Consider the following 12,933-nt stretch of genomic DNA (forward strand, 5'->3'; position numbering starts at 1 on the left):
GCCCTACTTTCCAGCCATTTCGGAGACAACCAGTGCACCTATCCTATCCTTCACCCTACCCATCCCCCTCGCACACATCCAACAACTAAAAACAACCTTGCCCTGTGTGGGGTTGAGAGCCTCTCCACAAACACTCCTGTTAGAATAACACACTCGCTCCTAAATGCACACAGTGGTTGAATAAGAAGTGTTTAGTTTCATATTCAGCTTGTTGGATCATTAGCGAGGGCGCTTGAGGCTAACTACAATTTAGCAGTGGACTTTTTAATCCAAAAGTATGTACATGTGAAATGAATAATGGCACAGTATTGCAAGCTGAGTAGAGCAAGGGTTCCCAAACTTTTTGGGTCCGGGGACCCCTTTTGTGATAGAAAATTAATCAGGGAACCCCACATAATCAGAACACAACAAAATGGCGAGTTTTGCTATGACTTTGGCAGTGCATGGCCTGACAAACCAAGTCTCGGGCCCTGAGAATAAACATTTTAAAGGCCCATGGCATTGAAGAGAAATTTTAACAGTTTTCAAGCAAATTTACTGCAATTCTACACATTTTTTAATGGGGCAGAGATATTTTTTGTTGTTGCAGCTTTAAAGCTAATATCCTGCAATTCTACACATTTTGCCATACGGCAGAGAGAACTTTGCAGTTTTAGAGCTTTAATTACAGTGCATTTATGTAAAAAAAAATATATACAAGAAGTATTAAGTTGAAACATTTGTAATTGCTGGAGTAACGTGGATACCAATATCCCTGTGAGCCTCCCAGGCCAATATTGCCCAGGGTTAAGAACATAAATTGTAGATTAATAATATGACATTTTATTGTATTATATTACACCCTCAATTTATTCCATGGATCCATTGGCCAAAATTCTTTTAATCTGTTGTTAGTAATATTCATACAAAAAAATTAAATGCAGTACTTCTGCGGACCCCACTTTGAGAACCCCTGGAGTAGAGAATAGCACATTGAGGTTGGTTTGAAGCATGTGCTTATTTCGCAACCTCTGTTATTAAACCCGGGATTTTTTTTGTAAAAATCATCGCTGTACTATATGAGTACTACTATACATAAGGCACTCCAAAGCCATTAGGCCTAATAGATACCGGCAGTTATGAACCCGTGTCTCCATAACGTCACAACTCGACACAGCACAAGTCAATGAGTCTTGAATTTCAGCAAAAAAAACAGCTGGAGCTTATTTTGGATCTACGGTTCTTTCTCCTAATACACTGATCTGGCCCGGGCGGAGAGATCAGAAACAGATGAGCAGCAAAGTTTGAAATCATTTCGAGCTGTCATTATCATGGAGATATAGACCACTGAGTTAGTGGAGGCTGCTGAGGGGAGAACGGCTCATGATAATGACCAGAAAGGAGCAAATGGAATGGCATCAAACACATAGAAACCATGTGTTTGATGTATTTGATACCATTCCACTGATTCCGCTACAGTCATTACCACGAGCCCGTTCTTCCCAATTAAGGTGCCACAAACCTCCTGTGCACTGAGTTGGAATCGTCCGTTGCGAAAACACCAAAAACAAGTCACAGGTGGTGAAGCAGGGTATCACTACTGCATAGTACTGTACTAGTTATCCCATCATTTCAATGCTGTATTACGTAGTCTCAGGTAGTGTAGTTTCAAAAAATGTTGGTAACACTTTATTTGAATATTCCATCTATTAACCTTCACCCTAGCCCTAACCTTTACCCTTATCCTAACCCTGAACTTAACCCTTACCCTAACCCTTACTCTAAACCTAACCCTAACCATAACCTTTTCATGCAGTTGCTTATCAACAGATAGTTTGTTGATACTATGACCATCTGTAGAGCATCCACAGATGGAGTATCCAGAGTACCCAAATAAAGTGTGACCAAAATATCCACTGGAGAGCAGTGTTGCTTTTCTGATAGTCTTATTCTCTCCTCCTACCCAGCCCGAGGGCACAGACCCAAATGGGTCACACCCATATACAAATCTGTGGCTGCTTTGGATATACCTCATCAAATTGTGCTAACACTGAATAGAACACATAGAAAAATATGAATTAGCTTGAATTGGGTTTCAAAACTTTGGTTTTATTGCAGAATACATTGTATCTGTTTCCAATATTAGTGATAAAACAGCAGTGACTGTTTATAGCCACTGCACCGGCACCTTGCTGTCTTGGCCTAAATAAACATGCAAAGTATAAATAATTTCATTAAAAAGTATGATATAGTCTGTTTTCTTCTTCCCCTGTTACTTTTATTGATGTGGGAAGTCTTTTTGAGGATGCATGTGTAGCATGTCATGAAACCAGCAACGAACAACGACAGGTAGTCAGATATTCTTTGAAATACACATTTTATTGGATGACAGTTTGGCTGTGAATACTTGGCATTGAAATACAACTCGTAAGAGCAGGAAACTTGTAACTCAACAGTAGAAAAATCACATGTGCGTAAACCCAAGGATAAACTGAAAAACGTATGATTTGTGAAACAGTTAAGAGTGGCAATTTTGGTTGAATAGTGAAGTAACTTGTTCTACGACACGCATAGAATCAAGTAGCAGTGAACTTTCATGTCCTGTAATATTGTAAGCTCTAGATAAAGAGTTAAGCACTTTCTGTCGTAGTATGCAGAAGCTAGCTAAACTGATGCTCCTTAACTGTCTCCACCCACCCATTCAATTACAGGTTAATAAATGACACTTCATAGAATTTGACATATTTACCCTCTTTAGGGTGCCAATTGTCATATTCTGCTGCGTTATAAACTCAATACGATGCGAACTTCAGCTAAACATGTCTTCATACAATTCGGACTAAGCTTTGAATATAAAGCCGCTACATACAGTATATTGTGCAATACATAATACTGGAGGCGGCACAAAATACATGTATTTATCAAAGTAGCAATACATTAAAGAAACAAATGCTGTCTTTTTCTTTCCTTCAACTCAATAGTCATCCATTGACCTCCATGAGGATGAGGAAAGGGTTGATAGATTAACCTGTTATGAGTTGTTAGGATGGAGATTGAGCAGATCTGCTGCAATAACAGTGTGTGAGATGATTGATTGGGACATGCCATGTACATGTAAAAGCATTTCCTTCGCAGTTAATTATTCATTTGTCATTACATCTAGAGTTGAAAAGGCCACACTTTTCTCCACACATGGTGGTGTAACATTATCACCACACCTAACCCTCAAACTTAAAAAAGTGTGGTTAGAAATGATGTTTTCTCATCATCTGTAAAGATTTAATCATGCAAAACGTGCACTGCAGGAGAGTGCCAAAGGCAGCATCGGGGATCAAAGCATGTGCACTTTTTCACGTCAACAAGTCAAGGGAGACCAACTTAAATTCACAGAGTTTTTCTGTGAGAATCTACCTCACATTAGTTTGAAATCCTCAGTGTAGGGTTCTCAGAGAGGAACACTGCTGGAAGACCAGGTAATCATGCTATGGTCTGCGCTATACCTTATTACCAACCACTCAAATTGAGTGCATCTGCAAACAACAGCTATGGTAGAAAACAAAATCAATTTAAATCCAAACCCAGTTACTAGTGAGTAATACACTACCTCTGTCTTGAATCAAGACTAGGGACATGGATTGTGTCTATATGCTGAATAGTTTTGACATCTCATCTTAACTTAGGCATTCATTTGGGTAAATTATTGTATGTTGGGCCATAAACTTTTTTCTTCTCCAGTATAAAGCTATTTATTGTATCTATATGTTTAAATATGAAGTTGTTTATATTGCTGTTGTTTCCTTTCATCAATACTTGATTTAGGGGATAATACTTTCAACAGCAGCTTCCGGCAGCTGCAGCCTTGAAACAAATTTAAAATGGAAGCACAGCACAAAAATGTAAATGGTTGAGTTAAATTTTGGTAAGGAACAATACCTTGCAATTGTAAGGTTTTATTGCTCTTGTATTACATTTGTTGGGGAAGAAAGACAATGATTTGGAACTGTAATTTTCTATTATTTGCAGGGTGGTTGAAGTATAGTTTCAGTTGACCTTGTGTCTGTCAGTATGATTTGCCAATTACTGTAGTTAGAAAGACCCCCCAAAAATATTTGCTATTGATATTTTGAATACAGGTTTTCAAAAGCCAATTGTCATTTTATTGTAAACATTTTAACTAAACACAAATTGACAGTTACAAAGCCAACACAAATATTTGCCCAACCCAGAGAAACTCCATGTTCCATAACAATAACCACTCATGTTTTAAGGACAAAGGTATTCAAGGTCTCTTTCGATGCTCACTTTCACTCATTGTCGATGAATGCGGCATTCAAATTCTGCCTCGACTCGCATGCTATGGCTGGTGAGAATAGTGGGAAAAGGTGTCTGTGTGAAAGCATACATACTCTCTGTTCTAAAGCTGCTAAAATAATAACGCTAAAAATCTGTACAATATTTAAATACTGTATTTACAGAAATAAACATATTTTCAATTTCATCTTTCCTTTTCAACGGCCTACACAATCTCCTGAATTTCAGATATTCAAAAAGGAAATTCAGTGTCTTTTTTGTCCTCGGTCGTCTCATAAGCATAACAAATGAAGGCAACCACAAAGCACATTGCAATGGCTATATTCAAATCAGTTTGCCGGTTCAGCTAGCAGCATTGTCAACTCTGCCACTTTTCACATTCTCGGATTTATATTTTGTTGTGGATCAGCGCAACATGTTAAACAGTGAGGTGGATTTTTACGTTGTTTGTAAGAAATGATAGAACGTCTCGACAATCAAGCCTGACGTCTAAACAGCTAGTTGTTAGTCTCTCTATATTTCTAACACATAGATTTGTTTGCAGTGCTGAATAAGCCACATTTAGAAGCCAACCTTTGCCTTAAACAGATATTGTTGACAGGATAGGAGACCGTCTGCTTACATTTGACCAAAAATGAACTGAGTTTCCATGACTTCAAATGTATTTTAAAAGCTAATGCACCAAGTTTGTTTTCATAAGGTAATATAACTCCTTTCTATGGTATCTCATGCCTAACCACAGGAGATGGTAGAGATAAATACAGATTTGAAAGCTATCCAGTGAAGTTTAACTGATCAAGTGGAGTGTTTTTGTTGGAGAACCACTGCCTTCCCTCATCTCAGGTGCTCTCCAACCCCGACTCAATAAAACTCTGGTCTGATGAGTAGGATAAGCATCTGAATGATAGTTTCTAACTGTTGTTCAAGGAAACCCCAGGAGTTTGGTTTTAAATGCCTAATGGTCATAGCAGTTGTGAAAATTTGGTCCCATGAGCGAGGGTTGGAGAGGACATAGGTTTGTGGAGCATTGTGTCATAGCATAGTGTTGTAGCTGTAAGAGCTGCAAGATAGGAGTACTACAGTATCCACCTACCATGACCTAACACAGCTACAGCACACAACCAAAGATAACACACAATGGACCTGAAACAAGGCTGTACGTATCAATAGCAATATATGCCTATAGTACAAAGCTGTGTTGTATCTCTGTACATACTCCAATCTAAACATCTCTAGAGCAGAGCACATCAATATAGCCTGCACTTAAGACTATATACACACACAGATGGTACACAGGGATAAAACCTGAATGCTAGTTTGTTTCTGACCAAGGAGTCAGCTAAAGCAGAAACAAACTAGCACTCATGCTAATCTGAAAAGGCCCAAAGATCAATATACTGCTACATTCTAGCCACTGTCCCCTGGCTCATTGTGTGTGTGCTGCTGGAGGTTTCACTTCCTATGACCCTTTGACCTTATTTCTCCATTTCACCCTATTTACTGACTGAGGAAGTCGATGCTAGCCTTGACGGTACGCGAAGTGGCTACGTCCACCGCCATGGCCCGGATCTCCGTGTCCCCAAACTGCATGAGCGTCTGGATCTCACGGCGCACGACGGTGCTCTCCGTACCGGTCACATCCAGCCGCAGGGTGCCGCACTTCCTCACACCCGGCTCGCTGATGAAGCCCACGCGTTCCTTCTCCGAGCAGTAGATGTGGATGACGATGACCTGCTGGCTGGGCTTGGCGGGCGTGTAGCTGCGTTTCACCGTCTCGCCCAGGGCCACGGATTGATCGCAAGTGATGAAGGTGTCGAAGACATCGGTGCACCAGCGCGTGCCGTCCTTCACCAGCATCTTGTCGGGCGGGTGCTTGCCCTCCACGTAGCGGTTGAGGACGCCCACGCCGTAGGTGAGGGGCGAGCGGCGCACCTTGATGACGCTGGGGTCCAGGCCGAAGAGAACGGCCCCCTTGAGGATGGTGAGGCCCACGTCGTGGGGGATGATGATGCGGCTGCGTCCTTGCAGCATGTTCTGCACCGCCTGCTGCAGCAGGGGCGACTCAGCAAAGCCGCCCACTAGGAACAGGAACTTGATGTCAGACACCTCCGGCTTCTCAAAGAGATCGGCTGAGAGGGAAAGAGTTGTTATTCAACTAGAGTTCTACTCTATAGTATGTGAAGCATTAATACAATTTCAGTTTTCTGCAGGCAATAGCATATGGCTATGTGTTATGCCAGAGGACAACATTTCCTGAAATATTTATCTCCAAACTCCCCTCCCTGTTTGAGTCCCAAAGTTATCAGACAGTTCGTCAGACTCCAAGCAGACCATGCTAAAGTAATGTGACCCACTTCTTACTCTCTGTCCAAAAACACTGCATGCATAATTGAAGTAGGTTGGTTTATTTTGGGTGGGAGTACTGGGAAGACTGCTCACTGTACAGTGAGAGGAAGCCTTGGGATGCAGTGTGCACTCCCCAGATATCTCTTCTGGGATCTCAACTCCTTAGAGAATGGGATGGGAATGCTTTCAATTCAGCCTGGGTGGAGTGCAAACCTAGACTCAGTGGTAGACGTAACATAATAAATGTAAATCCGGGACACTCCAATTAGTATGATATGTTATGTTTCATATGCTATGTATTAATTTGTGAATGTCCATCATCCATTTTGTATAATATGTTACGAATTACAATTCGTATATGTTATGAATTACAAATTGTATGACATATTATGAATTGGAATTTGTACAATATATTATGAATTGCAATTTGTATAATATGTTACACATCTGAAAAATATATTAGATGTTACAAACTCAAATTTGTTGTGGCTAACGTTAGCTAGTCTAGGGGTTAAGGTTAGGAGTTTGGTTAAAGGGTTACGGTTAGGGGAAAGGTTAGCTAACATGCTAAGTAGTTGCAAAGTTGCTAATTAGCTAAAGTTGTCCATGATGAGATTCGAACACGCAACCTTTGGGTTGCTAGATGTTCTCATTATACGTCAACCCATCTACCCCGACCAACCACCCTACTTTCATTTTTGCCTTAAGTAACATTATTTTATATGTAATCATACCAAATGTAACATATCACACTAATTTACTATGTTACGTCTAGTCTGAGACCAGGCTGGGCGTGCTCACATACAGTATGGTGATGCATACAATCCAATCTGAAAACATAATCATGCTGATGCTTTATTAATCTTGGTCAATTGAGATATGTCACTTTGTCAAGACAGCAGCAGGGCCAACAGCTGAACATTATATAGGATGCAGTATTGCTACACCTAAGGTTTGGCTTCCAAATATAGAATGACAACAGGCAATATCTTTCAGATACTACCAGTATACTGTATATGTGTGTCCGTACTAAGAAGTCCCTTCAAGAAAACAGTTTTTTAAATGAGTAATAGTGGCTACTTACTGAGGTGCTGAATGATGTGGTCTATGGTGGGCTTGAAGAGGGCGTTCATGGCATCAGGGTTCATTCTCAGCATGCCCTGGGAGGACCACTTCACAAAGTCCACACTGCAGAGAGAAGGGAGGACAGATTAGCATGCCATTATTGACGCTGCTCTGATTACCAGTAGATTGGTAGGCTACCGTATAAGCACTGATACAACACACTCCGAACCAGACTTCCTCCTTCGCCAGTAGGTGGCCTATAATGACTTTATGACATGTAAAAAAAATAAAAAATAAAAGATTTACAGTTGGAATGAATATAATGAAATCCCTGTATCTTTCACAAATGTTTACCGATTGTGCTTCTTGGTAAATTATCTGTATGGAGATTTAACACAGTGAGCTTTCTGTGGAATACATGTACTGTATGTCTGTAGGGGAACAATAGATAAGTAGTGTCTGCCTCCATGCAAAAGCTCTCTGTTTTTCTACATGTACGGTATACTCATCCCCCTCAGTGTTAGTATTGTAACAGATCTTATAGGAGTGTATAGAATCCATCTGGTCTCTTTCGAGAATTCTCCTAGACGTGAGTGTGTGCTTGCCAGTGACCTCTCTCTTTCACAGAAAGGCTTTTGCGGCACAGCGAGACATCCTAAATGATTTACAGTTCTGACTATGAGTCAGAGGACCCGCAGGACCCCTGGAGGCTCCGGTTTCTGGCGTCTGAATGTCTTTAAGGGTCCCATGAGTTTAATACAGGATGAAAATCTATACTAATGTAAGACAGTACTTTTAACAGCCAGACTACAGGATAGTATCAAAGCGAGACAAGGTCTTTATATACACAAGGTTTATTTCAAGTTATTCAGTCATCTTTAGTGAATCCAAGTGCACATACTGATCCAAACATTTATTAGTGTAACACTACTACTGCACATACTACTGTGTATAAGCAGGAAGAAAGCATGTTAGACTTATCTAAGGTCATTTGAACTGAATGAACCAGAGTGGGAATACTTAGTCAGCTAATGACACTAGTCTACTATATTGTACAATAGACACGTCTCTTAATGAGCTGACTGTAAGGTGGTAGAGGGGGAAAGGTGGTGAATTCTGAATTCGCTGGTTGGCTTACTGGGCAGTTTCAGACTGTATAATGGATAATCATTGCCAGTGCCTGGACAACTGATAGATTGATAGAAGTAATCCTCATTGAATAGATTTTATATTGCACTATTTTCTATGCATTTTACTGTATCGTATTGCATTGTGTGTTTTGGTATTATGTCCTATTTTTTAAGCACATGTACCCAAATGAAGTTCCACTGGTGGTATAATAAAATGTATCTAATTTATCACACAGTATCACAAACAAATGGATAGTAATGGTCATATGTCGCAAGTTGGTCATTTAATGTTTGGGTAATGGAATTGAGATCTGTTGCAGAGGAGACGTGTGTGTATTCCCCTGGATACCAAGTAAAGGTATATTACATCCGACAGCTAGCACATGCTTATTCAGACACATGCTTGGGTAATCGGGTAATCACTCAATAGGGACTTTCAGTGTATTCCGTATCCTATACCGATCCTCGAACCCTCTGCAATCATACACACACTCACATATGCACACACACACACACACTCACTTGCTCTTGCGCAGGGCGTGCTCCACACTGTGACCTCTGAACTTCTTGTAGTAGTCGATGAAGGAGAAGGGCAGGTTGATATTCAGGGGGTTGGTCCTGTCCGGGGCCGCTGCCCGTTTCCGGGACTCAAACGCGATCATCAGATCCACCCAGGCAGCCGGCCGCTTGATCTTAAACTGGTCGATGAAGTCGGGCCCGAAGATCTTACACAGGAGCTTCTCAAACTCATAGTCAATACCAATGGAGCCATAAGGACCGCCTGAGGAAGTGAAAATGAGTGTCGGTCAATAAGAGCTCAAATGACACCGAGTCCACAGAACAGAGGGGATGCATGGACCCTGATTGAAAGTGTTTTTTTGAGACTAGGAGTCCATGTGTAGCTCATGGGGATGTGTGAAATATACTCCTCAGCCTGAAGTTTCCCCACTTGCGCCAGCGAGCAGCTAGCTTTCCGCGTGGCGCAGACTGGTAAGACACTCCAGGAGGGCGGTCACATGTGCTAGCAAGGCAGAGGTCCCAAGTTTGTGCCAGGAATGGGATGAATTAGGAGGAAGTGGTACTTGCTAAGCAAGCAGTGTGACGTCCTTTACACATGCAGCCACCCCAGAATGTGATAGAACAGCCAGAAGAATGTGAATATTTTTGAATTGAGGATATTGCCTAGATCCATCTCAGTGTAACATGTATTCAGTGAGAGCTGTTATCTGAGCATTGAGCACTCTCTTTACCTGAGGCCTTATAGAGCTCCTTGAGATGTCCCTCAGGGAGTCGTATCTGGTGGACCGTGAGGTCAACCGTTCCGCCACCACAGTCAACCACTACATAGCGGTCACCTGGGGACACGGAGAGAGAGAAACGTCATTGGAGGCGAAGGAGCAGAAGACTATAGTGGTAGCCAATAACGCCTCTGAAGCATGACTTCTGACAATTTCCTCTAAAAGCGGCTTCTGTTTTTGGGACACACTCAGCGGATGGTCAACATGAGTAGTCATGAGGCCGTCGCGCCCTAAAACCCCAAGTGGGTACTGGAGAACTAGATACAGTGTATCGGATAGAGGATAAGCCAATTGCTATACTGGATTTCAGTCTTTTTATACAGTAGATAACCTACTATCACCATGCCCACACTGTCACACTGGTCAGTAATCACCATGTGATCATGTAATCAACTATACGGTCACTGACATGTCAACATCCAGCCAAACCTACAGGAAGCATTTGATTAGTAGAGAAATGTAATCGATTAGACTGTAAAAGCATGAGGTTATTAGCAAAAACTAGAACGATATTAAGTAGAATAGATCCTCCCACTCAATAAACATAAGGTTGTTGTTTTTCAAGGCACCGAATAACAAACACGATGCATGATCAGCAGCATAAGAAACAGCAGGAGCAATTACTCTATAGAGAGGGAGGAGGGAGAGAGAAACGGAAGCGTAAAAGAGAGAAAGAGACTCTACCTTCTTCCAGCTCCGACCAAAGCTCCCCTATGACATTTTCCACCAAAAAGGTGCGGCTCTGCCGTTTGCTCCGGACATGCTCCTTGGCTGGTTATTGACAGAGAGAGAATGACCGAGCGTGAGAAGGGTGGAAGCGCTTTGGTGAAGCTGTGTGGGTCATACAATGTAAGTCAAGCGACAGGATGATAGGGCTATATGATGTCTAGGATGGATGTGTGAAGTCAGCAGCAGGACTCCAGAATTGTCCACATAGCCTACCTGCAGGTACCCATCCCAGAAACTGTGTTGACTTGCAGGAACGAGCAAATCTATTGTGAGACTATTTGGATCTAGTGTTTCATTTTCCGTTTTTTTATATTCAAACTGTATTTTATTAGCATATACTGTTGAAGTCGGAAGTTTACCTTAGCCAAATACATTTAAACTCAGTTTTTCACAATTCCTGACATTTAATCCTAGTAAAAATTCCCTGTCTTAGGTCAGTTAGGATCACCACTTTATTTTAAGAATGTGAAATGTCAGAATAAGAGTAGAGAGAATAATTTATTTCAGCTTTGATTTCTTTCATCACAGTCCCAGTGGGTCAGAAGTTTACATACACTCAATTAGTATTTGGTAGCATTGCCTTTAAATTGTTTAACTTGGGTCAAACGTTTTGGGTAGCCTTCCACAAGCTTCCCACAATAAGTTGGGTGAATTTTGGCCCATTCCTCCTGACAGAGCTGGTGTTTCTGAGTCAGGTTTGTAGGCCTACTTGCTCGCACATGCTTTTTCAGTTCTGCCCACACATTTTCTACAGGATTGAGGTCAGGGCTTTGAGATAGCCACTCCAATACCTTGACTTTGTTGTCCTTAAGCCATTTTGCCACAACTTTGGAAGTATGCTTGGCGTCATTGTCCAGTTGCAAACCGTAGTCTGGCTTTTTTATGGCGGTTTTGGAGCAGTGGCTTCTTCCTTGCTGAGCGGCCTTTCAGGTTATGTCAATATAGGACTCGTTTTACTGTGGATATAGAAACTTTTGTATCTGTTTCCTCCAGCATCTTCACAGGGTCCTTTGCTGTTGTTCTGGGATTGATTTGCACTTTTCGCACCAAAGTACGTTCAGCTCTAGGAGATAGAACGCGTCTCCTTCCTGAGCGGTATGATGGCTGCGTGGTCCCATTGTGTATATACTTGTGTACTATTGTTTGTATAGATGAACGTGGTACCTTCAGGCGTTTGGAAATTGCTCCCAAGGATGAACCAGACTTGTGGAGGTCCGCAATTTTTTTTCTGAGGTCTTGGCTGATCTCTTGATTTTCCGATGATGTCAACCAAAGAGGCACTGAGTTTGAAGGTAGGCCTAAAACGAGTTTTAAGGACTCCAACCTAAGTGTATGTAAACTTCCGACTTCAACTGTATGCTGATGAAATGTTCTTCCTATGGGGAAAAAAATGTGTTAGCTGCAAAGGGAGGAGCGAACGCTGGCCAAGGAAAGGACATTCTACTCTAAATGTTCAGAACTGGAGAATGCAATTATGATCAGTACTTACAGGCTAATGGTGACATTAATTGCATATGGACCTTGTAATCACTGGTTGAAAACAGGACAGCAGTAGTAGTAGCATGACCACATCGACCAAGATGTCAGAAGGACATTTTCTCCAATAGAGCGGAAACAATATGAAGGGAAAGGAGGACTTTCCGACTCCCATTAGTCCTCAAGAGAGTGTGAGAGTGGGGTCTATCTATGTCACCATTAACTCCTCCGTCGACATGTCAAAACACAATGAAGAAATAACTTTCCGGGAATGCTGTGAGAACATTATGAGTTAGCTATGGTGGAAGCTGCTCGAATAGAGGAGCGGCCATTATGGGAGAGTTAATGTAAGGAGGAAACAGCGGCAGCTGGACAGAGAGTACACTTTCCCTTCCCGTAGGCTTCCTTCCAACATAAAAACACCTCCGTTGGAAAAGAGTTATAACATCCTGTTGGAAACACCATCATTAGGGAGGGGACATTGACTTGTGCCCCCTTCTTTTGGTCCAACCTCTCTCTGACCTCTGCATTGCTACTGAAGGTAATGCACACACAAACTGACCATCTATCAAAGGGTTCATTTCAAACCAACTACATTT

The 12,933-nt window shown here is 41.7% G+C and overlaps 1 protein-coding gene across 2 annotated transcripts in view; it reads right to left on the reverse strand.

The window, feature by feature from the left end:
• Positions 1–2,339: 2,339 nt before the first annotated feature.
• The window catches only part of LOC139570821 (heat shock 70 kDa protein 12A-like), a 42,771-nt gene continuing 32,177 nt past the window's right edge, over positions 2,340–12,933 (reverse strand). Inside the window, exons 8-12 of one of the 2 annotated variants that reach the window (XM_071393028.1) lie at positions 10,814–10,900; positions 10,082–10,186; positions 9,354–9,612; positions 7,721–7,824; positions 2,340–6,419 (exon numbers count right to left, since the gene is read on the reverse strand). In XM_071393028.1, the coding sequence (XP_071249129.1) occupies positions 5,788–6,419; positions 7,721–7,824; positions 9,354–9,612; positions 10,082–10,186; positions 10,814–10,900 (1,187 nt within the window). In that variant the 3' untranslated portion in view covers positions 2,340–5,787. The remainder of the gene's footprint in view (positions 6,420–7,720; positions 7,825–9,353; positions 9,613–10,081; positions 10,187–10,813; positions 10,901–12,933) is intronic. The other variant, XM_071393029.1, reaches the window with a different exon arrangement.

Source organism: Salvelinus alpinus, chromosome 3, assembly GCF_045679555.1.
Source record: "Salvelinus alpinus chromosome 3, SLU_Salpinus.1, whole genome shotgun sequence".
In the NCBI taxonomy this organism is placed as follows: domain Eukaryota; kingdom Metazoa; phylum Chordata; class Actinopteri; order Salmoniformes; family Salmonidae; genus Salvelinus; species Salvelinus alpinus.